Here is a 27853-nt window from a genome sequence, read left to right as displayed (position 1 = left end):
ATTGTACATTTATTTTGATTTCATAACGTTATAGACACCATTCAAAGAAACTTCCACCAAGAAAAAATCAAATTGATGGCAAACTGAGGGCGTGAAGACAAAAAGACTGCCGCGCTGGCATTTTGTGAGAGTGGCTCTTCGCTGAGCATTTCAGTGTGTGAGTGTCGTCGAGCGACGGAGTAGGCAAATATTTTCACGATGTATTTGTTCGCTGAGTGAACAGTTCGGGCCACTCGCTGGCTGCTTGCGAGACTCATTCGCTCATGAATGCTAGCGGGTTGGAATAGGCGACGAATGGATAGGCGATGAGTGAGTGGTTTCTGTTCATTGAACCGAAAATCAGGACCCTTGTCTAGAGGTTATGTTGATAGCTCAGTCCAGGTGAGGAGTCGTCTCCCTTGGTCCAACTGCCTGACTCACAATCCAAAGGTCGTCATTTCGAATCCCGGGGTGGATGGAAGCTTAGGTGTAAAAAGAGGTTTGCAATTGCCTCAACAATCAAGCCTTTGGACACCTAGTTTCGAGTAGGAATCTCGCAATCGAGAACGTCAAGGCAATGCTGTAGACCGATCAAATTTATTTTAATTTTATTTTTAGAAAAAAAAGTTCCTTACCTTCCTGGTGAAGCACTGGTGCACCAATCCAAATTTTGAAATTCTGCATGGGTTCAATGTTTGTGGGCCAAAGTAAGGCTATTCTAGAGATATTGGACCAAAATTTACCCATTTATTATTTTTTAAAATGGTGAAAAGCTCTGGGCGTTAGAGGGTTAAACAGGGACATCTTTCGAATACTCAAAGAAAAACAAACAATTCCATTAGACTGATTGTGTTGATTCAGAATTTATTACTAAACGCTGGCTTATCCGCGGAGTCGCTCTCTGTGGAAAGCGCATATAACTTACAACCTAAATCCTACACTCCTATCTATGCTATGCTATGCTATGTAATAGTACCTTTCAATTAAATTACCATTCAGTTGTCAAGGTTTCTTCGACGACGGGTTCTTTATGATGATGATATCAGATAATGTTCTAAAACGAAATCAACTCTATAAGCTTGCTTGCTTTCTATTTCAGGACACACGGACATTGATGACACGCAGAATCTGTGCTGTCTAGGCTGCTCTCGACACTCGGCTAGAGAATTTGTTTAAAATTTGTTCCTTCTTACTCGCTACTACACGCTAAAGTTTACTTGTGTTACGTTTTGCGCAAAATAAAACCTATTCCTCGACAGCTGGCCTTAAGCCTTTCCCGGTGTCGACTCGTTCCAGGTGCGTGGCGGGCTAAAGTGTCCCACGCGCTGGTGCTCGTCGACGGCCCGCACCGCAAAGTGGTACCGCTGGCCCTCCTGGAACTGCGTCAGCGTGACGGCCATCGGCAGCAGCATCGCCTTCACGTCCCCAACGTGGCGCCACATGTCCGCGGCGGGTGGCGCCGTCGTCTCCTGGTACGCGTAGATCTGGTAGCTCACGATCTGGGCGTGGATCTCCGACAGGTCGTCCATGGTCCACGAGATGACGATGCCGGTTTCGATGTTGTTGATGCGAATCGAGGGCCGTGGCGGGGGGGCCTTCCAGCCGATTCCGCTGGGCTGCGGACCGGGATGGGGCAGGGCTGCCGGGTGGGAGTAGCTGACGATGGTGGTGGTCGTGGTGGCCTGCTGGCGCACCGGACCGCGGCCCATCATGCGCTGGTTGACCTCAGCTGGAAGGGGGGAAGGGAATCGTTAGCTACTTGGACTAAGCAACTGAAGGAATAGTTAGCAACTCACCCATCTGCCTGTTGGTCAGCGCAGCTCGTGGTTTGTACGCTTGTTGGGCGACCATCGACCGTGGTCCGTACGCTCCATTAGCGGGCGCCGGCGAATTGCCCGGTCTCTGCATCAACATTGGCCGCTGCTGTTGGGCACCGTTCAGCATGGTTGGCATCGGGCGTTGCTGCAACTGTGGACGGTTCATCAACCGTTGCTGGTTGATCACCACTAACGGTGGCATTCCAGTCTGCTGTTGCTGCTGCTGCTGCTGGCCCTGACGCTGCTGTTGACCGTTGATCAGCGTGATCGGTGACTTGGGAACGACCTGGACCGGTGGCGTTACGGCCATCGGGGCTGGCGGCCGAGGCAGATCATCGTCGTCGGTAAGATCGATCATGGAGTTGTCGACGGGAGCGGCCGTGGCCACTGGTGCAGGTGCCGGTGCTGCTGCTGGAGTTGTAGCAGCTGGGATTCGCACCACCGTTGTTGACGCGACCACTCCCGGCCGGTGGATGATTTGCATCGTGTTGGGAGTTCCCTTGGCCTGCGGCGTTACCTTCTTCATGACGATTGGTGGGACGCGAGCGGACGACGGGCCGCCGATGCCAGGCGAGGAGGCGGGTTCCGGTGTGCGAGTCCTGTTTGGAAATCAAATTTTGATTAGTCTCAACTCAATATGGAAATAGAAACCAGCAGGGTAGCCACTCAAGTCCCTTTTCTGAATATCCGACTTTTCGGGGCATTAAAAATCTCAAATTTTTCAGAATCTCAATATCAACTTTATGCCTTTAATTCTAGATTTATTTTTTTAGTCTTATAAACTATTGTGTTTCATATGTTTATAGGACCTTCTAGAATTGAACAAATTTGGTCGGAAAAAATTGTTACACATCTTCTTTGATAGATTTTTGACGCTACACAATTCAAGTTCAATTCATGTTAAGAAGAATTTGCTTTATATTTCTCGATCTCGAGTGATGCCATATGTGACAAAAAATAGCAAACACCTCCATCTCAGTTCCCATAAATCCAATTTATTATCTTTCAGATGTATTGTAAAGCTGACGAGCTAAACCGAAACCAGCTATTTGTCGATTTTTCGACAAATGATTTAGAGTGCTACTTATTTTACTATATCGAATTTTAGAAATGTCTAGATTATTTTTTCTAAGCTAGAATTTTAAATTTTCCAGTCATCACTTACGTGCTATCTTGTGACACGTCTGCTGTTGAAAGATAGGGCATGTAACAAGATCAAGTTAAAATCCAAAAGATTGCATTTCTTGAGCGCTTAAATTTTTTTATCAAGACAAGATTGACTTTTTGGCTCCCTAAAAAAGTTGAAGGCAAAATGTTTTTTTTTAATGTTATCTGGATTTCTTCATATCATAATCCAGGCCACGAATGAACGCTCAAGAAGTGGTCCAGACAGGGTCACGAAAAGATTTTTCTTAAGCTGTACGCTGCTGAAAAGTAACAACAACGCGGAAAGTGGTGCGTATTTTGTGGTTTGCTCAGAAAAAAAGTAAAACAGAGGGTAGAGCCATAACAATATACATATACAACTTAAAAACGAAAAAAATAAAAAAAACTATAAAAATTCTGGAATTTTAAAATTTAAAAATTCTCAATTTGAAAATTTTAAACTATATTAACATTCAACATTAAAAAACCCGACAATTTTAAAATTCGGACGTTTTGCAATTCAAATTTTTTTAAATAAAAAAATCTCAAAAAATCAAAAGATAAAAATCATTTTTTTAGAAATTAAACATTTTAAATTCATTAATTTGATAGAAATAAAAAATAATAATTTAAACCACAAAAAAAAACAAAATCAAGGAGATCAACAAATGGAAAAAAAGGAAAAAAAAACAAAGTTGTATAAAATAACAAAACTTATAATTTTCAAATTTGATAAATAAAAAAACTCATAAATTTAATTAAAAAAAACTCAAGATTTCAAAAAGATAAAAAATCAAAACAAATTAAACACATTAATTTTAAAAATCATAAAGATCAACAAATTAAACAAAAATAAAACTTCCAAATTGTGTGAATTTATAAAATTAAAACTTTTCAAATATGAGAAATAAAAATTAAGAGATTCTGAATTTCAAAAACATTAAGACTCTAAATTCAAAAAAAAAATAGCTTCCAAAAACATCAACAATGGGGTCCCTATTAAAAATTTATGCACGACGGTAAAAAAAACACGATTAAAAACCATTTCTAATCACCATTTTTTTTTATTTTAGAGCAAAAAAACGAATTTACAAGGCAACATTTTTTCGATGGAACAACTATGGTTCCTTTGAGACGAGCTGTCAAGTAGGACCTTATCTGTCAAGAAGGGCCACGTAGTTAATTTTTTGAAATTTATTGAAAAATCAATTTTAAATCCTTTGCAGTCATACAAAGGGTCATTGTACTCTGAAAAATAAGAGTTATCTTTGTGAACAATAATATCTCAATTTCAAGTTTTATTTTAGGACCCAATTTAAAAAAAATATCGAGGTTTTTAAGCGAAGATGGCGCTCGAATGGTGAACGCCCGAAATGTCAAAATCGCGCAGTAGCACCAACATTATAAAAAAAAATATGGCTGTCATGTCATGGCACACTTGTTCCGTAATGTTGGTACCACTGCGTGATTTTGACATTTCGGGCGTTCACCATTCGAACGCCATCTTCGCTTAAAAACCTCGATATAAATATATAAAAACATTCAAGAATAGGGTCCTAAAGCCGTATGTAAATTTTTATGTACAACGAATAAAAACACGCATAAAAACCATTTCCAAAACCAAAAGTTGACCTGACAACATTTTTTCGATGGATCAACTATGGTCCCCTTGGAATGAGCTGTGAGGTTAATTTTTCAAAATTGATATTAATATATAAACTCTTTGTGGTCGTACAAAGGGTCATTGTACTCAGAAAAATCAGTTTTATCGCTATAAAAAATAATATCAGCAATCTAAGCTTTATTTCAGGACCCAATTAAAAAAGATATAAAATTCAAAATTTTCAAATTTTAGAAAAATAAAGATAAAAAAAAATAAAACACTAAAATTCCTAGTAAAAATCAAAATTTGAAAAAAAATCAAGAATAAAAAAAAATTTAAGAAAAGAAAACTAATGAATTAAAAAATATTAAAATTTAAAAAAAATCCAAATTCAGAAATAAATTTTAAAAATAGAAAAGGTCAACAAGTTCAAAAATAAATAAATCTTTAAGGTTCCAAACTGTCAAAATTCATTAACCCTTTCAGACCTGTATTTTCAAAAAAAAAAATAGGTTAATGATGGAAAAATGATTCTTATGACCATAAGAAAAATAATAGTTTTGGAAATATTGATTTTTAGGTCATATATAACCCATTAGGCCTGAAAGGGTCAAATTCAAAATTTTCAAAATTCGTAGAACTCTAATCCGAAGTCTCATAGAAAACCCTTTGGATAAGTCGAGCTTCTTCTTGGCAAGTATTAGTTCAATTTTCATTGTTAAGTATTAAATGAAACTTTTGGGAAATTCTAAAATTATGTGAATAACATTTTTTTTAATATTTCCATATTTGTACTAAAATTTAATAAAAAATGTACTAAAATTTTGAAAAAAATGTACCTACTAAAATTTGTTTAAAAATGTACTGAAATTTGTTGAAATATGTACAACAATTTGTTAAAATTTGTATAAAAAATTGTTAAAATTTGTACAAAAACTTGTTATAAAATTTGTTAAAATTTGAACTGAAATTAATAAATTTTACCAATTCAGTGTTTAAGTTCGAAATGAAAAGGGATTTAGTGATTTTTCGCAATTTTCCCGATTTCCCGCCTTGAGTGACCACCCTTACTACAATCAATACTCACAGTGGCGATCCCTGCGGCGACTGCACCAGCGGACTGCTGGGCGCCGATCCACTCGTCTGCACCTCCTGAATTTGCTGCCGCATCAGCTGCTCCTGCATCTGGCGCGTCTGCTGCTGCTGTTGAACCTGCTGCGTGAGCGACATCGGTGGCCTCATCGGGGTAAACTTCTGCAGCGGCTTCTTCCGCATCACGACGTTCGCTGGCAGCGGAGTCGAGGGTTGCGACTGCTGCTGCTGCTGCTGCGGCGTTTGAGGAGTGTTGACCGTTTGCACCGGGGTTATGCCGCGGTTGACTGGAGTTGATGGGGCGGTGTTGAGTGGGGACTTTGCGGCCATTCCGGGTCGGTTTTGGGGGGTTCCTGCCGGTGGGGTTGCCGTCTTGGCGGCGACTACGTTCTGGGGAGTTCGAGTGTAGCTGAGTCGACGGTTTTGAGCAGCGTTAGCTTGAGGAGAGTTTTTGTTGGGGGAGCTGGCCGGGGCGGGACTGGCCGCTGGGGAACGGTTTTGTGCGCCTTTTCCGGTGTTGGTGGTCGTGGTTGACGAGTTGAGCAGGGATTGGCGTTGGTTTTGGGCGAAGCGCGGTTGTGACACTTGGAGACCAACGGCGCGCGTGATTTTGACCGGGGTGATGAAGTGCTGGTTCTTCTTCTCCAGATCTTTCATGACCCGCTCGTGGACCATCTCCAGATCCTTGAACTGCTTGTTGAGGTCGTGAACCTTTTGGCGGTAGCCTTGGAGGAGTTGATCCTGCGAGTCCAGCTGGGTTCGCATTTCCGCGATCGTCGACTTGAACGCGATTCCCTCGACGATCTTCTGAAGGACAAACTCCTCCAGGTCGGTGCGGTTCATCTTCTCCAGCGGCTTCTTGAACTTGGCCATGAAGTCTAACCGAACGGGTTTGAGCGGTTCCTTAAGTGGTTCCGGCTGCGGATCCAGCTGAATCTCCAGCGGTTCGATCGACTCGAGGGCGGATTTCTTCTCCTCTTTCGGCTTTTCTTCCTCCTTTTTGCCGTCCTCAACTGTGACCACTTCTTCGACGGAGAGACGAATCTTCTTGGTTGATTCGTCCGCCTTTTCAGACTCGTCCTCCGGACAGGGCCGCTTGCCGGCCACAATCGGAGCGTCGTCCTTCTTGGACTCGTCGGAACTCGCCGGAACATCGTCATCGTCGTCGATGACGAGAACTTCAACTGAGGCAGCAGGTTCTGATTTCTTCGCCTCTTCTTTCGGCTCTTCCTCTTTTGCAGGTTCTTCCGCCGAAGTCTTCTCAGGTTCATCAACCTTCGCACTCTCCTCCGTCACTTCCGGTTGCTGCTTCTCCTGCTGCTCGTCGCCACTCTTCTCCTCGAGATCCACGATTTCGATGGTGTCCTTTTCGACGGGTTTCTCCGGCTCAGTTGACGCTTCGGGTTCTTTCTTGTCTTCTTCAACAACCGCTTCAGCGTCGCCCTTTTTGGCAGGTTCTTCAGCATCAACTTTGTCGGCGGTTGGCGCTTCTTCCGAAGCTGGTACTTCCGTTTCAGAAGTGTCCATCTTCTCAACTTCCTTCTCGGAGTCATCGACGGGAGTGGCTTCAATAGGCGCTACTTCTGCCGGAGTGTCAGCTCCAACTTTGTCCTCAACGGCATCAACCTTCTCTTCCTCTTCCTTCTTCTCCTCGCTTTCGGTGGTTCCTTCTTCGACCTTCTCCTCCTCAACGGGTTTGACTTCCTCGGCGATCGTCGCTTCAACCTCCTTCTCCTCACTAGCCTTTTCCTGCTCTTCCGTGTCCTGCTTCTCCACAACATCTTCCGCCACCGCGTCGCCACTTTCCTCCCTCACGTCAACCGAGCACTTGCGCTTGCTGGGCGGTTCTCCCTCCTCCAGTTCGGCTTCCTCAACCTCAACTTCCGCCTCCGGCCTGCTGCCGCCCTCGTCCGCATCCTCCCCGCCACCAAACTCCGATCCCTCGAAGTCTGCCTCTCCATCATCATCGCCATCACCATGCGACTGCTTCGCACTGCCAAACTCGCTGCTCTGGTCGTCCTCCAGGTCATCCTCCTCGTCCGCGGGTTCATCCCCGTTGGCGTCTTCACCCCGCTCCGGTTCTTCCATCATTTCCAGCAGGTCCTCCTCGTCGGCCGCCTGCAACGCCTTCGGGCACGCATCAACGGAATCGTTTTCGTCGCCATCTTCTCCCCCTTCCGCGGCGTCCTGTCCCGACGTGGACACTTCCGCTTCGGCGGGACTTTTTTGTGCTTCTTCCCGGGGTGCTTCCGGGATGTCGGACGCGCTCGACACTTCCGCCACGCTGTCCTGGGGAAACTTGATCAAATCGGACACTTCCGGTTCCGGTTTGTCCGCTCCATCACCCTCCCCCGCCGTCACGGTGCTGAACTTGATCAGATCGGACACTTCCGGTTCGGACTTTTCCGCGTCTTCTTCGACACTCGTAGCAGCGCTGTTAAACTTGATCAGATCGGACACTTCCGGTTCCGGCTCCTCAACTGCGGCCGCCTCTTCCTTCTGCTCGGTCTGCGCCACAATTTCGTCCACGTCCGGAAACTTGATCAACTCGCCGGGCTCCGACGATCGCGATTCCTCCTCCATCGGTTCATCCCCCACGTGCACGTCCACCTCCTTGTCCGCCTTCAAATTGTCCGCAATCGAGCTGACCATCTCCTCCATCATGGCCTCCACCGGTGCCTCCTCGCCGACCTTCAGTATCGACGAATCGCCCAGCTCATCGGTGATATCCACCGCGGCCGTGTTCAGGATGCTCAACCCCGCAGTCTCGTCCACGACCGCGATGCTACTGTCGGTCAACTCGACGGCCGTGTCCTCGATCTGAATGGCCGCGTCCGCGGCGTCCTCCAGCAGCATACTTTCGTCCGCTTCGGCCACCGTTTCTCCGCAGTCTTCACCGCCGAGCAGGGCATCCTCTTCCTCGTCCGTCGTCTGGACCGACGAAGGTGGAACGTCCGAGCTTTGCTCCTGATCATGACCGTCCGCTATCCGATCGTCAACCGGTTCGTCGGCGTCGGCTCGCTTCGAGTCCTTGTTCAGCGCGATTATGTCGTCGATCAGCGTGTCCGAGATGTTCTGGACCTCGGACTCGTTGGCGGCCGGTTTGCCGGCGGCGTCGGCTGCAAAGAAAAAAATTGAAAATTTTAGAACTTAAAAAATAAATCAATAAATTCTTTTCAAAACTCCTCTGGATTAAATTAATCATCAAATCCAATAAAATCCAAAAGAAGCATTGAGAATGTTGAGTAGATCACGCCCATCACTTTTCTTCTCAATGGCCAGTCCTACTGTGCAAAGTTAACCGCACGGATGATTCATTGAAATGGATTGCGTTTGGAGGTTAGGTGGTGAGAAAGAATCGTGGAGATGCACACTTGTACAATTATATAGGTTTAATATTTTCCTGACTTTTTTTCTTTTTCTTCACAACTTATTTTTATTAGGTCCTTTTAGGTGCTGCGACCAGGTTAGGTCCGAGGCTTAAAAGTACAACAAATAATAAATAATAAAATAAAAACCGTAACTGAATTAGATGATCATTTTCTCGTGCCATGTGTCAGCATGATCACGTCAATCTGTTCCTCGGGTGTCAAGCAAACTCTGTATTCTCGGTAAATGGCCCACAGCTCCGACTCGCTGTACAACATCCGTTCACCTTGTTGCTTCTTCGGGGTTGCACCGGCGCCGGCGCCAGTATTTTCGCTACTTCTTCCTGCGGGACGAGGATGTTTCTCTTCCGGTACACCGCTCCAGGTGCTTCCGCCTGATGGCGTGTACTGCCAAGACGTCCAGCTGATGTAATCCGGTTCCACGTTCGGGAGACCTCGCATTACTACCCGTTGCGGTCTCGCACTGCGCTTTCCGTGCGTGTAGAACTGCACCTTGTTCTTCTTCAGGTGAGCTTGCACCGTGTCGAAGTCGTCGCTCGAGAAGCACGTAATTTTGGTGCCGTACCTCGTCAGTTTGTGTTCCGGCTGGACATCACATGACGACATCACCTTCGCAAGGCGGGCGAAGCTCGTTTCTTTCACCACCAGCGGCGGCTGCTTCTTCTCCCCGGCCGACTTGCCGGTTGCTGGTACCACGGGGATGGTTTTTTCTGCTGCTGGGTTCGCATTGTTGTTGTTGTTGTTGCTCTCCTCCGCTAGCGGGCTGAACTTGTTGTTGCTGAGCAGTTTCTCCACGTCCTGGCCATCGCCGACGTTGATCTCTTCTTTAGCCTTCATGCGGCGAACCTTGACCACGGGACGAAATTCTCCCCCTTCCTCTCCTTCTCCTTCGGAGTCTTCTACCTCCATGCCCGTCGCCGCCTGCGTCTTGGGTTGAAACCCGTCCGGTTTCTCCCACACACTTTTCCTCAAGGCCGCGTTCCTGTAGTACAGCCTTCCATCCTCAGCCCTGTGCTTCGTCCACTCACTCTCCGCCGTCGCGGCCGCCGCCATGGCCGTCGGCGATAGTTGAAAAAAACACCATCAAAAACGCGCTCAGCTCCAATCAAAGGACACACGTCTGCTCTGGGCAAGCTGTCAAACTGGAATCATTTCCTGGCTTTAAAGTAATTCTTCCAAGAGTAAGCAAACTTGTTTGAAACTTATTTTTTTAAAATAATGTCCATGATTGTCCATTTTTAAAAGTATTTGTTTGGCAAAGTTCAGCAAATTTCCAATAAAATTACCTAAGAGATATTGAAGATTGAACCTCGGGTTGCAGAAATACTGCGAAAAAACAACAAAATTTGAGTTTTTTTAAGTCTCATCCAACAATTTCCCACATTTTCTAATGCCAATACAGTCCAGACTCGATTATCCGAAGGCCTCAGAAAAAATTCACTTCGGATAATCGAATCTTCGGATAATCGAATCACGAAAAATATTTTTTTCTTTGTCTTATTTTTGATTGTCGAGCTTTAGTATAACCCCTAAACCACTCTAAAGTGATTTAGAATTTTTAAATTCAAGATGGCGGTTAAAATGGCGGTTATGAAATACTGAAAAAATGCTTTTGGCTTTTTAAAGGCAATCAACCATTCAAATCTGAATAAAATGGGGTCGCAGAACTCGAATTTGTTGTTAAAAGTAAGAAAATAAAAAAAATACGAAACAAATAATCGTGATTCGATTATCCGAAGTCCCATTCAAACCTTCAGTACTCGAAATTCAGATAATCGAAAATTCTGATAATCGAGTCTGGACTGTATTTATGTAATTAATTGTCCAATTTTCAATGTTGAAATAGTAGTTTTTGCAATTCCATCGTGAAACTACTTACTTTTCCTGTCATTCTTGAACAACAAAATAGCCTACTTTTCTGTACCATAATAACAGAATCGAATAGCATCACTTTTCAAAATAAATGCTGAAAAGTTCTACTTTTCAGCACTGAAATGGGTGCTGAAAAGTTGAACTTTTCAGCACTTGTTTCGAAAAGCAACACTATTCAACTTTTTTTTTATTTAAACGATTTATTGACAAAATACACGAAAATTCGACATAAAATTTCACTCAATGTGTTTTTCGAAATTGCAAAAATGTTGTGGAACTGTTGCAAAACTCTTTTTTCAGCACTCGTCGTATTTATCCAACTCTGAACCTCGTTGATAAATGTTCGACTCGTGCTGAAAATCCTCTTTGCAACTTGTTGCATAAACTACTATTATGCAACAAGTTGCAAAAAGAGGATTTTTTCAGCACGAGTCGAACATTTATCCAACGAGGTTCACCGAGTTGGATAAATACGACGAGTGCTGAAAAAAACAAGTTTTGCAACGAGTTCCATACAACATTTTTTGGCAATTCCAAAAAACACACACTGAGTGAAATTTTATGTAAAATTTTCATGTATTTTGTCAATAAACCGCTTAAATAAAAAAAAGTTGAAAAGTGTTACTTTTCGAAACAAGTGCTGAAAAGTTTAACTTTTCAGCACCCATTTGAGTGCTGAAAAGTAGAACTTTTCAGCATTTATTTTGAAAAGTGTTGCTATTCGATTCTGTTATTTTTGGTACAGAAAAGTAGGCTATTTCGTCGTTCAAGAATGACAGGAAAAGTAAGTAGTTTCACGACGGAATTGCAAAAAATGTTTTTTATATTAAATATGATCTTTTAAACAAAACAATGTTAAAAAAATAAAACAAGACTAACATTTCAAATGGGCGAAATATTGAATGTTAAACATAAAAAAGCAATTTCAAGTATGTTTTTTTTTTCAGAATTATAAAAGAAATCTTTTTTTTATGTTTTTCACTATCTCAACTCGAAAAACGCATGCGCTAACTTTGCTTCATATTATTTTTGTTTAAAAAAAATGCCCACAACCCGCTGCTTACCTTCTTCTTCCGGATCACTCAGCAGTAACCGCTCCATCTCCTCATCTTCATCCTCCAGCCCCTTGGCCGCCGCCGGACTGTCCGCACTCTTCGCCGAGCCATTTGTGCCGTTTTCTTTAACTTCCGCCGCTGTCGCTTCCGTGGTACCATTCGCCACCAGCGTGTCCATACCGTCTACCTCCGAGCTGACCACCTTCGTCGTCGGCAGCTCCAACCCTCCTCCGTTCGTTCCGACTTCCATCATTTTGTGGTTTGGCAAGATTTGAAGTTGCTATTAGTTTTGGGTACGCATCTCTGAAAGTGTAATAAAAAGGGGAATTTGTTAGCAAGCTGTTTGAGGTTATGTTCATGTGGACCACTAGAGTAAAACCAGTTGAAACTGTTTTAATCACGATTTTATTACAGTGATTTTACTTTCATTAACATAACATAACCAAAAACTACCAGTTTAACACACTTAAGTTTACCTTAAGTAGGTTTTCAGAGAAGAAAACCACAGAAGAAACTGTAACTTAACAGTCCGAAGGTCAATAACACTTTCGTTCAACAATCAGAAACTGTCAATCTTTTCCTTAATCCGCCACTTCCAAGTACCGGCGTTTCATTAAATTTATAAATACTTCCTAGCTATAATAAATAATCCAACTACAAAACTAGCTAAACTGTACAATAAATTATTTAAACACTAGAAGCCAAAAATATTTCCGACGACCCTTCTCTCCCACTGTCTGTGGACGACACTCTGGCCTGGCCTGGGTAGAGAAAAATAAAACATTCAGAGCAGGCCGCGAAAAGCAAAAACCAAAGCGAGCTCACGCACACTACCACGCCCAACATGACAGTTCGGCTTGGTTGTGTGAGTGCAGTGTGGGTTTGTTTGGCGCGCGCAACATCGCCGCATGCCAGGCCGGTGAATTTTAATGTTGGCGTGTTTACGGTTTATTTATGTTGTGTGTGCGGTTGACCCGCGTGGGGTGGAAGCAGTACATAAAGGAGGTGGGGGCGGCGGCGCGGGGGTGGTATGTATAACAAGTTGTTATGCTTTTGGTTTGCATGTTGCGACAAAAAGGCGCGCGTCAAGATGAACCCCTTTTTGGGTTGTTAAAAAAATGTTTAATTGGCTGAAATACATGAAAATTTTATGCTACTACTGTCAACAAAATTCTATCAGTTTGTTTTTCAATTATTTTTAAATGTAAAATGTAATCAAAAAGCCAAGGGATAGACACTTACAGTACCGGTCAAAATTACAGTCCAGACTCGATAATCCTCAGAAAAAACACTATTCACAGCAAATTTTCGGATGCAATTTCAGTAAAATAATTAACTGAATGCGATTCAGTAATCATCACATTGACTGAAATTCGGTAATTAACAAAATATTACTGAAAAATCAGTAACTGGCTATCTGTCAAACTGAAATTGTTTGGATGCTGCCGAGAGAAAATCCTCTTTCAAATGTGTGTTTGTATTGTGAAGAAACATGTTAATAACAAATGCCTCGATGCTAACCACCTGTTTTTTTAGGTTTGGACGATTGATGAAATAAATGAATGAATAACAGTATTTTAATGACAACCAAAATAAAATTTTGATAACTGAAAAACCAGCAATGATTGCTGAATCTTCAGCAAATGATCTGTAAAACTGCCACAAGAAAATTACTGAATTTTCAACAAAATAATTTGACGTTTCTTTTGCTGAAATTTTAGTTGTTTTGACAACCATTTTACTGAAATTTCAGTAAATCATCCGTCAAAGTGACAAATATCAGTTAACTGAGAATTCAGTAAAACCCAAATTACTGAATCGTTTACTGAAATTCCAGTAGATGGAAATTCAGTAACACTTTACAGAATTTCAGCAAAAAAAAAATGTGGTATGTATGTTCAAGCTCAAGCGTGGAATATGTTTTGCTGCTGAAGAGACTTATTTTTAAACATATTGGAGCTGTTGATATTAATGTTTTCGCTGAAAAATTAAGTGCTTCGCGCTTTTTTTATTCGTCGATTAAACGATGGGAGGCCTTTTTTTGTTTTCCACGTGACGAAAGTAGGTGGAATTTTGTGAATCAGTGGGATTTGACAGCGCGCATTTGCCGAAAGTGCGACGCGTCCTTTCGAGGCTGGTTTACCGCGTGTCATTTTCGGGAATTAGGTTTTACAGCGTGACGTCACGAGCGCACACGCACACACATTTTTACTGAGACACACGTGCAAAAAATGTAAACAGTGCAGCCAAGCTGTCAAATTTCTAACCTAAAAACCGAGTCGGCGTAAAACCTAATACGCGCAATAAATTGATTCCACTTTGACAGTTCTAAATTGAGGCCACTTTGCGAACCACTATTCTGCACCCACGGTATTAGGACTGAAATTTTATGTTAGAAATGAATAATAAACAAAACAAAGATCTTAACAAACTTTCGGACATTCGAACTTCGAAAAATCGAAATTCGGAGTCTTGACTGTATCTATAATGAGCGGATTACTAGGGGATCATGCATAAATCACGTGGCCTTCAAATGTGAAATTCGCGAATTGACAATTTGATTTCTGTATAAAGGAAACCTTGCACACAACGAAAAATCGACTGGACAGTCCCAAGTGGATGCCAACTTTTGTACCACGAAACTAACACAGAATGAGAGCATCGGAGAAACGTAGGAGAATCGAAACGAAAAGCGGTCTCCTCGCATCACAGGAAGATCAGAAAACGAGTTTATGGAAGAGGAAGCAACGTGCTGGTGACGACGATCCAGCACTGCACCGTTTTGGTGCACATGCGTTGAACAATTTTTTCGATGTAGACGTTTTTGAGCTTTCTAAATCTCGCATAAATTGTAATTTAGTTTGTTCATTAAGAATCAGCTGGATTTCGCAGAATTAATACAAACTTACAATATGAAATTGAAAATAATGTTTTTTTTTTTTTTGTATAAAGTAAATTAATTTATTTTGCAACCGTCCAAGAAGAAGTTGGACATCTCACAACTAATTTAATACTTTGCAATCGTCCCCCATAACATTTTTATTCAACAAGTTTCCTGGATGTTTCGTTGCACAAAGAGAAAATTGAAGTTAGAACAAAAATCGATAACCGTCCGCAACAAGCGGATGTTCCGTATCTGTACATCATGAAGCAAAGGCCAAAGCGAGAAAGACGTCTTCTATGGACAACCTATTCGGAAATCGAAATCAATTTTTGGGCATTTTTGTTGTATGAAAAGTAACCTTCTCAATATAAGTTTAAGTGTAATATTTTACTAAAATATTACTTAAGCATACTATGCTTGTTTGTTATTTGTAAATTTTTAAGATGATGAACAACAATTTGAAACATTTACGATATTTGCAAAAAAACGTGTTTTAAAAGCAAATAAACAAAACATGTTTAAAAAACAAATGAATAAACAACAAAAGTGAAACAAAACGCTTACCATCAAGTGTGTGTGTGTGTGTGTGTTCGCACCGGGACAACACTAAAATCACGAAACAAGAAGAACGTAAAAAACAGGTCTCGTTGCTAGCAGCACTGCACCAATACTATGGCAGGGATTGATGCCAGCAAGCGATTTTTGGGCCCAGAAATTATCCTAACTTGACGGACGAAGCCGAGCTGAACCGAAGCAGGCCGAATTCGATTTTTGTATTGGTTTTGATGTTTGCTTTATATTTTGTAAGAATCTTAAAAAAATAAGATAAATTATAATTTACAGCGTATTTTCGCATTTTGATTTTTTACTTTTGAAAATAAGTTATTATTAAAAAGTAATAAAGATTTCATAACAAAAAAATTCAAAGCAAGAATGTCAAAAAGCAAGTTAAAACTTGTATTGTTTGCTGAATTTTAAGGAAAAACACCAGCTTGCTACGCAAACGAAATTTTGTTGCATGCATGTTGCGTAGGATTTTCTTAAAGGCGTGCTACGTTTTGCGAATTATCATACACAAATAAAACAATAAATTACTGCTCGGAAATAGGTTTTAATCTTGCTTCTCTAACAGTATGAACAAGTGTGAAGAATACTTGAGGAAATCTTAATCAGTTCAAAATAAATGCTATGCAACATTCACATTTTACATAAATTATATGAATATTGATCCTGGAGGGGCAGTCCATAACCAACGTATGAAAGGTAAAATTTAGTAAAAACGCTTTGTTCAGATATTGATTAGGTGGTGTGAAAAGTATTACTATGTAATACTCGAAATAGTTACATTTATCATGAATGACCCAACCTGAACAGTTATGTGTTTACAAAATACAAATCATTTCGAAGTATTTGATTTCGTTTCAGTGAAAGCGCTTTTCAAGCGCTTCCAACAAAACTGTGCAGCCAGAAAAATCAATATTAAGCAAAAATGAAAAAAAAACAAAATGGCCGCAGTGCGTTGCGACATCATCTTGAGTCGTTTAATTGAAACTGTTTACGACTTGAATAATTTCAAATTTATATATTTTTCAAAGCCGGGATCAGATAGTGATTCCAGATCCTCAGACTGAAATTGCGACCCCATTCCAACTTGTTTCATTTCAAATATAGGAGGAAATAACCTTTTTTCGTCTGATGGCTTGTGCGCACATTCCACGACGATCTCCTCTCTGCTTCTACCCGGTGCAGAGCTTGTTATTCACCGGCGAACTCGTACTCGCAGAGTGTGCAAAGGGAACAAATTTGAAGATTGGAGAACGTTTGAGCATCTATGATTGTTTCTAATTATATGTAATTTACACAGTAAAATATTTTTTTCGAAAGGCTCGTTGTATTTTATAATTATTCATACTTCTCACAGTAATGAAAAATAAATTGATGTCAACGAACGAAGAAAATACGCGATACATAAAAAAATGTCACAATTCAGTGGCATATGAAGTATGATGTAATGTCAAATAACATTTTGAACTTCATGGTGAATAACTACTTCACCATCATTAATTACATAATTTTTAACATATTACTAAACTATGATTCTTTATTCAAAGAATAAAACATCTCAAAAAGTTCACACATTCATATCCGTAAAAGTCAACCAAAATCAACAAAAGAAAATACATGCGACATTGCTACATCGCACCGACGCGACAAATCGTGTCGCGCCGGGATGTTGCGTCAGCTGAGGAGCAATGTTGCAGCTTTAATTTGAAACTTATATGACCGGACTTGTCGTATAGGTATTGGCTGTCCGGATCGGTATCAAAGTTAGCAACTGAAAATCAACGAGGATTTACATTAAATCTCAATTTTGTTGTTAAATTTTGTTTGTTTTCAAATATGCTGTATTGTCATGCACCTATTGGATAATAAAAAAATGGGGATTTCAATAGAGATTCGACTAGCAAAATCAGTTGATAATGAAGGGTCAACTTTGAAAGATTGCACAATGTACGTATCATAAATTCTTCACTTTGGATAGAGAACAATGTCCGCTCTTTATTGTAAATACAGCTTTGACAATCGTAAATAGCACTTGCTTCAGTGATGTGATCGAAAGTGTTGCACGAGATCTACAAACAAAGTTGGCATTGGTATGCGTGTGTTCCATTGCATGCGCAGTGCCAATCTCGTGCTTTTACTATTTATAAACTTAACTAAAGTTTCATGCTGAAGTGGTTGTAAGAAAGATAACATTAACTGTAGGTTATATAATTCTCTTAACATTTTCAAGACTTTAAGTTTGCTTTAAGGAATCATCCATAAGCTACTCATTACAATCATTATGTAAATACTTGATATTTCAGAAACCTTTAAAGTATTGTATGCATTGTAAGTCTTAGTTATAGCCGAGTTTACGTTGAACATCAGCCGTTCACTTTGGCTGGTTCCGTTCCCCGTCTGCCAAATCGGAACTGCTGTATCAAGCAGCCGTGTCTCACCACCAACACGAGCGACGTATCGAAGCGAGCAGCACCACATCCAAGCAAGCCACCTAGCAACAGCCGACAACAAGCTGCTGAAAGTGGAAAAATTGATCCACGCGAGACGGAAACAAAATGGCGTCGCATGAATTTGCTGCATTTTGTAAGGAAAATTGGTTTCAGCTTTGTTTAGCGTTAATTACGGATCTTCGGATGAAGGTTTGGGTTCTCCGGACTGTGTTTCAGCCTGACCTTCATTTGACCTTGAAATGTCACTTACGTCATTTAGGTCAATTATAGCAATAATTTGCCTCAAAATGTATTAACACATAAATAAAGTCATTGTTTTACACAAAGACAGTTAAAATTCACAAACAAGGGGGCCGTCCGTAAATTATTTATTTTTAGTAATTCGGTAAAAATCTATCTTATCGCTCTCAAAACTGTTAATTATACTCAAATATCCATACCTTTTTTAGGCAGTTAAAAATAACCCCAATTTATGGACGACCCACACCAAAACCACCGCCCGTAAAGTACCGCGAAAGTGGATCGATAATGGCAAAGCTGTGCACAAAGCAAGTCCACCCTAGTCCAATGCCGCCCTCTTTGTGCGAGCGTCTGTGGTACTTCTCCCGGACGATCCCCGGCGACGACGACGACGATCTTTGTGGGTCGCGCTCCGGTCCGGTGTAATCAATCGATCAACAAGACCGTCGCACGGAATCAAACAAAAAACGCTTTTATGAACGTTTTTATTTTCCCTTTTGTAATGAAAAAATAGGGGGTCATTCGTTACCAACGTAAGTTTCTTTGTTGAATAGGAGCAGAACACTGGTTGAGGGCAGACTTTTTAAAATGTCAACCTTTAAATTAGTAAAAAAAACGGAGTATATGGACGACCCCTATACATTTTCATACAATAAATATGATGCAATCTAACTATTTTGTGATCAGTAGTTTATGTACGACTCACATGTAAAAAAGATGCAATGATGAAACAATTATCAGCTGAAAAAATAAAGCGACATCCACAAATGACGTAGCATTCTGTAAGGGTATTTTTACACCCCACCACCCCTCTCCCTTCCCTCTCGTAACATTTTTCCTATACAAAATTAAATCATTTTATTTCCCCCCCCCCCCCCCCTACCCGTTAAGATGCTACGTCATTTGTGGAGGCTCCTAATTGATTGTATGGAGCACCTAAATATGTCGACACCTCCCTTTTTCTGTCCGGTTTAAGCATGCTACTGTTCCTGGCGATAGGCCAAAGAGCTCTATCGATTACTGATTGTATGTCGGGGGGCAACCATAAATAACGTGGTAAAATTTATAAATTGAGTACAACTATTAAGGGCTGTCATAAACCACACAGACAATAAAGGGGTGCTGCCGATAGTCAATGCTCCATTTTTTTGTATGAACTGTTGTCTACTAGGGAGGGGGGGTCTGAAAAGTGAAATAACGTTGTTTATGGACGGCCCCTTATGGAAGAATGTTCTATAAAGCGGTTATGTACGATTCATTAACAAAAGTCAAAAATTGTTATTTCAATAATTTCTCCGCAACTGAACCATTATAGTTCCTACAGAAATGCAATTAATTAAAATTTAAATTTGAATAATAAATTGAAAAAAAACACTCTTAGCACCACCCTGCCCACTCCCGTGAACCACCCTAACCCCAATACAAGCAAAGCAAGCACAATAGACGAAACACAAAAACAAGCAAACGCACACACACGCGCTCGTGCGCTCTCACACTCACCCGATTGCTCGCAGTGTGTGGCAAGGTTGTCCCGCCGGGGCTGGGGCAAATCGAGCAAATTGAATCAAGCTTCCTCACAACACAAAGCACACAGCACCAAACCGACGACGGGTCCGCGCACTACAAAACACACGTCCGCCGTCTAGCAGCACTGCACTAACACTAACGCAAGCCACGGCAAGTGCCATCCGCAAGATCCAGGCAGGCGGCGCGTCACCCGCGTGGCCTCGATTCCGCTCCCGAAGATGCCCGAAGGCGACCCGAAGCGAAGCCGAAGCCGGGTGAGCTGTCATGGCTGGCTTGGAGTTGTTAAAAAGTTGTTAAACTTTTTGTTAGGCTGGCTTTATAACAGCCTTTCGTGCTTGTTAATGGCCTTAATTGAATTGTTATATAAATTCTAAGAATGGTCGCTTGAAAAGACAACACATTTTATTAAAATATGATAATTAAGCTGGGTTAATAAGCCTAATTGAATTTTAAGGTTTTTGCAACAAATATGCCAACCTTGCGCATTGAGGAAAAAAAACCTATTTCATTAATTAATTATCACCAGTCGCGACAAAAATAAATAAGCATTATATAAGCACTATAACAAATATTAAGACTTATTTACAAACAAACAAAGTTCACAACAACAATTAAAAACAAACTCAGTTATCAAAACATTCAAGTCCAGGCAGGCGAAAAAGACCAACAACATGGAAACATTCAAGATATGGGCACAAACTGGGCATAAAATGTAGCCCCAGCCCTAGAGCAGCAGCAATTTTTATAACACGACTCTGTGAACAAACGTTTGCCAGCAGCAGCGACGGAAAGGAGAGAAAATAAAATCTTGCCGCGCGGAAGGCAGTGCGAATTGGCACAAGTTTTTGTTGTTGTGGTTGATGTATTGCTGTAAAAGCATTACTTTAACGTTTATTTTTGTGTTATATGTTTGTTAAAACTGTATATAACATGTTGTTAAGTTTGTATACTTGAGTAAAAGCTACTTAACAATTATTTGTTTTTTGTTAAGTTGAAATCTACATTCCTAAGGGTATAAATTAAGCATATCTCTTTGTAACAGTTTAAATTTCATGTAAATATCTAGTATATAACAATAGATAAGTATAAAAATTAAGTTAAGTTAACTAACTAAACTTCAATTCCTCACACCACCATCCCACACTAACACTGAGGAATGTTACCTAACTTTTTGTTAATATCAACAAACTCATACATCAAACCCCACTAACATCCATCTCACAACTACAACCACAGCAGGCTGAAGTTGATTGACAGAAATCGAAAAAAACTGGCAATAAAATTAATCAACAAACCCGTTTCCCTCCCGCAACAACGCCCCTAACGATGCAACACATCAATCCCCCGATGCAACATCCGTTAATTGAAGTGTTACTTGTTAGTAACAACAAATTTAACAACTTGTTACTTACCAAAATCGGCACAAAACAAATCGGAAACACAGCACACGAAATCTGCACAGTGGAAAATTTTTACTGCTATCCGGGGCCACCTCACCAATACAACTGTGCGGCCCTTAATTTTACAGTGGCAAAGCGCGGCAACACAGCAACCGGGGCGTTCTGACTGCCCGCACTCGGTGCAAAGCCGAGCGGTAGCCGATCAAATCCGAAGGCTATTTTGAGGTTAGGTTGAGTGCTTTTTGTAATAATCTTTGGATAATTCATGGAATTTCTGTATGGAACTTCGAAAATCCTGCGGAACCGATCTCATGTGCTCTTTTGAGTTGTTAAAATTTTAAATAAATTAAAATAACCATATAAAGTTAAAATAAAATAAAAATATTAAACAATTAAACATAAAATTATTTAAACAACATGAAGCAATCAATCAAATTCTAAAACATGCGAAAAGAAAACATTTCAAACATGCCAACAACAGCAGCAAAAAGTCATACAACACTATAGCCACTATCTGAATGTCGAACGTCGCTCGTGACGATTGTTCGACACACGCCAGCAGTCCATCCAAAATGTTTGAGACATTCCACTGAATGTTGGACTGTAGGAGCGGACAGAGCGATATCGAGCATGAGAGTGCAATACCTCTTCAAGTATCGAGCGATTCTGGGGAACGAGCTGGCCCAGCGCAGCTCGATGCTTGGAAACGTGAAGGAAATAAGAAAAGTACAGCAAAGAGAAACCAAGATGGCGGCCATTTTTGCTGATTTGAATTGAGGTCATCGCAAAATGCACATTTTCATGAAAATGACTGCCCAGCGTCGTTGCTGCCGCTTTTTTTTTCTTTGTTGTAAAAATGTAATAAAATAATAAGATCGCGTAGAACTCACTTGATAGGAGAGTTCCTCGAATTATCATTCAAAACATCTTAACATCTAAACTTAAACATATCGTCGCCGCTGTGCTATCTTGTGACACGTCCTATCTTTTTACAGCAGACGTGTCACAAGTTGGCACACAAGCAGAAAAAAGATGATCAGAAAAATAACCATTATATTTATCAAAGTAAATGAATAATAAACACATACATGTACAACACGTTTTCGATTTTCACGTGATTTTTGATGAATACAGCAAGTCACAAGCCATCGAAAGTGTAGCGCGACAAAACCCGTGTGACGTTGCATCCGAGGTCTTGCTACGGCTGCTCGGCCAATGCACCCAAAACTAGTTTGATGTGGAATCAGAACATTCGTGACTTTAAAAGTATTTAAGGTAACCGAGAATATTTCTGGATTTTTTTTACCCAAGGAAGAATCACAATTCCGCATAATCAATGTCAAGATTGTTCAGGTGAACACCGAAATTCGTTTTAAAATTGAAGTAAACAAAAAAAGGCTCGTTAATAAAGTCTTTTTTATCTGCTTTTGACAAGAAGCCGATTAATTCAATCATTTTATGAGCGACAAATTAAGCTATTATTATTCTCTAAAGCAGATTTTCTGTTGAAAAAATTAAGCAAAACATTGTAATAGGGCCGAAGCCGAAGTGTAAACAAAGAGTCTATCCTGCTCACGTCAGTTGATGTTTACATAAGAAACGAACAGGATAGACTCTTTGTTTACACTTTGGCTTCGGCCTTATTACAATGTTTTGCTAGAAATATGTTTGTTGCAAAATTGTCTTTTCAAATGTGTGTACCCCGTGTACCCCAATATTAGTATCTTGGGTACATCAATATTAGCATCTTGGGTTTGCTCATTGTTGGTCTAAAAAGGGATTTGGCAACACTGTTTCTTTTGGTCTGACAGCCTCATGCTGGAACAAGCGAGGGATAGGATAAAGTTCCTTCTTGTTGAAACCACGTGCTCGGAAATCGTCGAACAATGGAATTAAACCAATTGGCCATCACATGGCAACTGGATTGAGTGCTCATTCGAATAGAGCTATCTACGTGCGCATGTATTGCGTGTACGTACACGAAAAAGATTGAGGTTAAATTTTGTACCCGCCAGCAAAACAAATGGGGTGCTAGTGTGCGTGAGCTCGGGCTTAGATAACTCTATACGAATCCGCTTTATATAAGACTAAAAAATACAAGTTGTTTGATGTTTCTGATATTTTTTACAATTTTTTGTTACAGATAATTACTATTTTCCAAAAGTTTTGTCCAAAAATCTTCAAATCAGTTGTTTACATTTACGAGCAAAATTATTCAAATCGAAAAATCCAAAAAATAAGCAAAAAAATATTATTTATAAGCTCTTTATTTAGTTTTTCACTCAAATTTGTTAGCTCAAATGTCCTGAGTTCAAATCTCGCCGTAAGGATTTCTAATTTATAATAAGTCTGAAGCCCAGTCCATAAAAAATGGCTTTTGAATTTATGTGGAGTCAAATTTAAACGTTTCATAACCCATTTCCTAAGCTGCTTGATAAATTTTTTGCCAAAATTGACTATTTTTAACTTCAAACTTTTTGTTTTATAACGTAACGCAGTGTAACGTAACGCAGTGGAGGGGGGAGGGTGGTTAGAGGGTCGAAGGACGTGTTGCGCTCCATACATTTTTTTTAATTCGCATTGAAATTTTGTTACGAGGGGGGAATTTAAATGCGTTACGTAATAAAAGAACGCTCCCTTTGACGTTTTTTAGCGGAAAAAATGCAGACAAATCATAAGTTTAATATTAACCTTAAAAACATGAAAGGATGAATAAAAAGAACATTGAAAATGGGTCCGTAGGGCACAAAAAATCACCAAACTCTGGAAATGATCTCTAAACAGTTCATCCACGCAAAAAAAATCAGACCTGTTTGAAACAATTTTTTTTTTGTTGTTGTTTTCACCTGGGTTAACATTACGATTTTTTGTTGAAATAACTCTGAAAAACAATTTAAACAACTCAAAATTTTTCGTTGAAGTGACTCGCTGTGTTTTGTCAAACCCTTGTATGAAATAACAACAAAATATTGCGTTGATTCTACCTGAAAACGGCATTGATTCAACTAAGCTGTGTAAATTTATTAAAATAAAAATAATTGTTGTTTACACGTGCCCGCTATCCGTCAAAATTATTAATTTTTGATAGTTTGTCAGATTTTCTTTTATGTTTTTAAGCTCGCGTAATGTATCTGATCCCTGACCTGTCTGCTAGTCGATGGCGTAATTTAGTAAAATTTAATAATTTTGGGCGTGATATTCGTAGCGATTCCGCCATCAATGCGAACCAAATATTCCATTGATCAGAGAAGCCAAAGCAACAGCAGTGAACATCTCGCTAGATCTAGCAGCCGTAACTAGCAGGCCTACCCAGATGCGGCAATTGAGCACCGTCTGTTACTCCCGGGATAGAGAACCATTCCGGTTCTGTCCCAACCCTGGACGGAACACGTTTGGTAAAAGCCTTAGCATTCTATAAAGAAATCTTAAATGACCCCATTTTTAAAGCATTTTTGTACTATGCAGACAACAACCTTAAAATCCTGGCACAAGTGGCAACATGATAAATTGGACCCTCGGCTACAGCTCATCATTGATCCCCCGGGGGCGGCTACGGCAACATGTTCGGTTCAAGGGTAGCGGAACTGGGTGCTTTATCTGGAGGCGTAGATGGAAATATTTCGTTTGCTGGAATAAAAAAAATGTTAAAATGTATTTTGATACAAATTTATTCCTGACCTTAATTTGAAAAAATGTATGTGTTGTTTCAACAAAAACTTGACGTTGTCTCAACAAAAATCCGATTTGAAAATGAGGGTAGGATGAACAAAAAACTTTAAATCGACAAAAAAAAACTTTGATTTGAAACAACACAACTTGAGTGTTGATTTGACGCAAAAATTTTGTTGATTATATTCAACAAAATATCTTGTTGACTCAACCCTCGTACAGGCTGATTTTACAAAACATTTTTCTGCGTGATCAAAAGAAATTCTACAGCTCCAAAAGCATAGTAAAGAAATCCAGAGTTTTTTTTTTTGTTTTTATTAAAAAAAAGGTCCTATAAGCTATTCTGTTTTCTGTGTTTATAGGACCTTTAAAAAAAACTTGCAATCAAAAAATAAATGATTTTGATTCATAAATTACCAAAGAAATCACTTTTTTTGCGGTCCACTGTAGTGTTGCATCGACGACCCGTTACAAAATCGCTGCAACAAAACAACGTTGCAACAGATGTGGCGCAACACCGCTGTGATCGCACAGTGGGTCAAAGTATCTTTTCTGAACTTGAAATTCATTTGTAGGTTTTTCGTTTGAAAATTGAATATTCTCATGTAATTTAAATTATGGGCAACTTTTTTGTGTAAATAGTTATTTCAATACGTTTTGTTTTAATTTTATTACGTTTTTAGGGCTCAATTTCATTTTTGGTCACAATAAAACGAATTTTGACAATTGTGTCATTGCAACATGAAGTTTTCCTGTGCAACATAAACAAACCAGTGAAATTCGGACTGAATCGTGTTAGATAATATTCATACTAAGTCTAAATTAATTTAACTTAAGTTAAGTGAACTAAATTCAGTACATCAGCAATGATCCTGCGACTACTTACCTCGTCCATTCGGCCACGGCTGCCTTCGTTCACCGCCGGAACTCTGCTCAGTCCGTTACGATCGGCACCCGTCTCTTCCTGTTCCAACCCAATCAGCTGGTTCAGCAAGACCGCCGGTCGGCGGCTTGCGACTCAGGTCGGAGCCAAGAGCCCCCCAGGCCGAATCTACGACGTCAGCACGAACGTGGTCAAGGATGTGATGTTATTCAAGTACGACAACCCAAAGTTTTTCCGGATGTTGAACATTTTCGCGATCAGCCAATTTCTGTTTTGGGGTTATTTAACGCACTTTGCCTATACGACGCTCAAGGATGCACCCGTGCCGGAAACAGAACATCCGGAGGAGTTGGCTTGGTACCAGAAGATTAATCTGGGCGAGAATAAGTACCGGAACGGAATCGCGATTATGTCGTTCTTTATTGGTGAGTATTTTCTTTAATTCAAAATTTTAAATAAGTTTTTTTTAATTCAAATTTCTCTCCCAGGTTACGGCATCCTGTTCGCGTCGTGGATGTTCACACTTCGCTCGGTGCGCTTCCTGATTTTACGAAAGGGTGGAGCTCAAGTCAGTGTCGTCACGTACGGTCCCTTCGGGCGGAACCGCATCATGGACGTGCCGGTGAGGTGCATTTCGGCGCAGGAATCGCGCGAGGCAGCCCGCGTTACGATCCCCATCAAGATCAAGGACCGGTCCTTTTTCTACGTTTTGGACAAACGCGGTGAGTTCTTCAACAACCGGCTGTACGACTATACCGTCGGCATGAGACGAAAGCTTGATTAGAACTTTATAGATGAACAAATTTGACCAATTATTGTTGAGAAATGTCCCTTCATCTAACAAATGAGTACTCGGAAATATCAAATTATCCCATAAATCCTTTATTCCTTAATCTTAAACAAATGTAATCCTAACGCTAATTTAGTAAACGGGCTCCGGCTTTTGCGTCAGCAGCAGTCCGAAGCGCTTCTTGATGATGATTCGGTGGCGGGAAAACTTATCCTCCGGCGAGAACCGCGCCGGATGGGCCGACTGGTTTGGCTTGCCTTCGGGGTTATGTTTCTGTAAACAAGATGGATCGTTAGTCAATTTTCCAAGAACTCGCAGCAAAATTACCTTCAGCGTGTACACGCGCTCGCCATTCTCGTTAACGTCGTACATCAAGTACATTTTGAGTTAAATTTGTAGGGTAAATTTCCGAAATAAAACTGAATTTTGTAAGAAGAGCACCTCAATGTTCTGCCTGTAACAATCACGCGTTTGAGCTCCCTTGTTGATGCGTTTGACACTTGACGGCATGTGTTTTTGTTTTCGATGCGGAATGACTTTGACAGCTACATCGCAGAAGGCGACCTCGATGACGTGCGCTCTACTGTTGGTCGAGGGGTATGACGGGGAATGATTTTTGTTAGAGACCATGAGAAATATGCGAGGAATATACACATATATATGTCTTGAAAAAAAGCCAATCTTTTTGTATAAAAAAAAAAATACATCAAAAATATATATAATGAATGTTTATAATCAGGACTGTGATATCGGAGCAGGAAATGACCTTTTCCTTCATAAAATATTTTGAAATGATTTTTTTTAGATTGAATCTTCTCTTATCTTCTAACAAGCTAAAAACATCAACAAACCAAAAAAAGGCAAGACGAAGTTTGTCGGGTTTAGCTTGTTTGATATAAACCATGTTTGCAGATAACCCCCTTCTGTAGAGAACCTGGAGCTTATTAATATGCTCCAGGTTCTCTAGTCTCCTGATCAAATGAATACAATGGATAAGAGTAATTTGTAGTACCTACGGACAGTAACAAGGGTACATCACAAAAGATAGGAGTCTCAGCAGTGAAATTAACTCAATGTCCATTGGGGAAATAGATCCCTCTATTTTTCTGCTGTTCGTACACAAAAACTGCTGTTGGGGCAAAAGATTCGCCGGATGAGATAAAAGTCAAATAAAAAAAATCAAATTATTCGCTCTACAGCATTGCCTTGGCGTTCTCGATTGCCAGATTCCTACTCGAAACTAGGTGTTCGAAGGCTTGATTGTTGAGGCAATTGCAAACCTCTTTTTACACCTAAGCTTCCATCTACCCCGGGATTCGAACTGACGACCTTTGGATTGTTAGTCCAACTGCCTACCAGCGACTCCACCAAGACAGGACCCAGGGAGACTACCCCTACACCTGGATTGAGCTAACGACCTAACCCTATAGGTTAGACCGGGGCCAACGTTTACTTCCCCATCCGACGGAAGGCGTGGACAGACAAATCTTGTC

General features: G+C 40.6%; 3 protein-coding genes across 6 annotated transcripts; 1 reads left to right on the top strand and 2 right to left on the bottom strand.

Moving 5' to 3' along the window:
* Positions 1-812: 812 nt before the first annotated feature.
* Positions 813-21179, bottom strand: LOC6044030 (probable serine/threonine-protein kinase kinX). Of its 4 annotated transcripts, none has more exons than XM_038264901.1 (5): positions 21031-21179; positions 11963-12256; positions 5633-8756; positions 1776-2395; positions 813-1708 (listed from the first exon to the last, which is right to left on the bottom strand). In XM_038264901.1, exons 2-5 carry the CDS (start codon positions 12204-12206, stop codon positions 1245-1247), a joined length of 4452 nt encoding a protein of 1483 aa, XP_038120829.1. In that variant the 5' UTR covers positions 12207-12256; positions 21031-21179; the 3' UTR covers positions 813-1244. The 4 variants fall into 4 exon arrangements, with proteins under 4 accessions (XP_038120829.1, XP_038120828.1, XP_038120830.1 ...); XM_038264900.1 differs by lacking the exon at positions 21031-21179 and adding an exon at positions 19592-19758; XM_038264902.1 differs by lacking the exon at positions 21031-21179 and adding an exon at positions 15402-15425.
* A 4253-nt stretch (positions 21180-25432) lies between these two features.
* Positions 25433-26373, top strand: LOC6052931 (transmembrane protein 223). The gene is made up of 2 exons (XM_001869073.2): positions 25433-25995; positions 26059-26373. The coding sequence occupies exons 1-2, from the start codon at positions 25554-25556 to the stop codon at positions 26352-26354; spliced, it is 738 nt and encodes a 245-aa protein (XP_001869108.2). The 5' UTR covers positions 25433-25553; the 3' UTR covers positions 26355-26373.
* Positions 26374-26431: 58 nt separating this feature from the next.
* LOC6052930 (H/ACA ribonucleoprotein complex subunit 3) lies at positions 26432-26871 on the bottom strand. The gene is made up of 2 exons (XM_001869072.2): positions 26688-26871; positions 26432-26633 (listed from the first exon to the last, which is right to left on the bottom strand). Exons 1-2 carry the CDS (start codon positions 26739-26741, stop codon positions 26493-26495), a joined length of 195 nt encoding a protein of 64 aa, XP_001869107.1. The 5' UTR covers positions 26742-26871; the 3' UTR covers positions 26432-26492.
* Positions 26872-27853: the final 982 nt, after the last annotated feature.

The sequence above is a fragment of the Culex quinquefasciatus genome, chromosome 3, assembly GCF_015732765.1.
Source record: "Culex quinquefasciatus strain JHB chromosome 3, VPISU_Cqui_1.0_pri_paternal, whole genome shotgun sequence".
NCBI lineage: Eukaryota > Metazoa > Arthropoda > Insecta > Diptera > Culicidae > Culex > Culex quinquefasciatus.
The sequence above is the reverse complement of the archived record's forward strand: the minus strand, read 5'-3'. Positions and strand labels throughout refer to the sequence as shown.

What these genes read in the sequence shown, in the direction of transcription:
- LOC6044030 (XM_038264901.1), bottom strand. Translation starts at nt 12,206, where the DNA reads ATGATGGAAGTCGGAACGAACGGAGGAGGGTTGGAGCTGCCGACGACG. An exon ending in GAGTGATCCGGAAGAAGAAG is followed by an intron (nt 8,757 to 11,962) that starts GTAAGCAGCGGG and finishes TTTTCTTTGCAG; the next exon opens with CCGACGCCGCCGGCAAACCG. An exon ending in GCTGACCAACAGGCAGATGG is followed by an intron (nt 1,709 to 1,775) that starts GTGAGTTGCTAA and finishes CCCCCCTTCCAG; the next exon opens with CTGAGGTCAACCAGCGCATG.
- LOC6052931 (XM_001869073.2), top strand. Translation starts at nt 25,554, where the DNA reads ATGATCCTGCGACTACTTACCTCGTCCATTCGGCCACGGCTGCCTTCG. An exon ending in GATTATGTCGTTCTTTATTG is followed by an intron (nt 25,996 to 26,058) that starts GTGAGTATTTTC and finishes TTTCTCTCCCAG; the next exon opens with GTTACGGCATCCTGTTCGCG.
- LOC6052930 (XM_001869072.2), bottom strand. Translation starts at nt 26,741, where the DNA reads ATGTACTTGATGTACGACGTTAACGAGAATGGCGAGCGCGTGTACACG. An exon ending in AGCGCGTGTACACGCTGAAG is followed by an intron (nt 26,634 to 26,687) that starts GTAATTTTGCTG and finishes TCTTGTTTACAG; the next exon opens with AAACATAACCCCGAAGGCAA.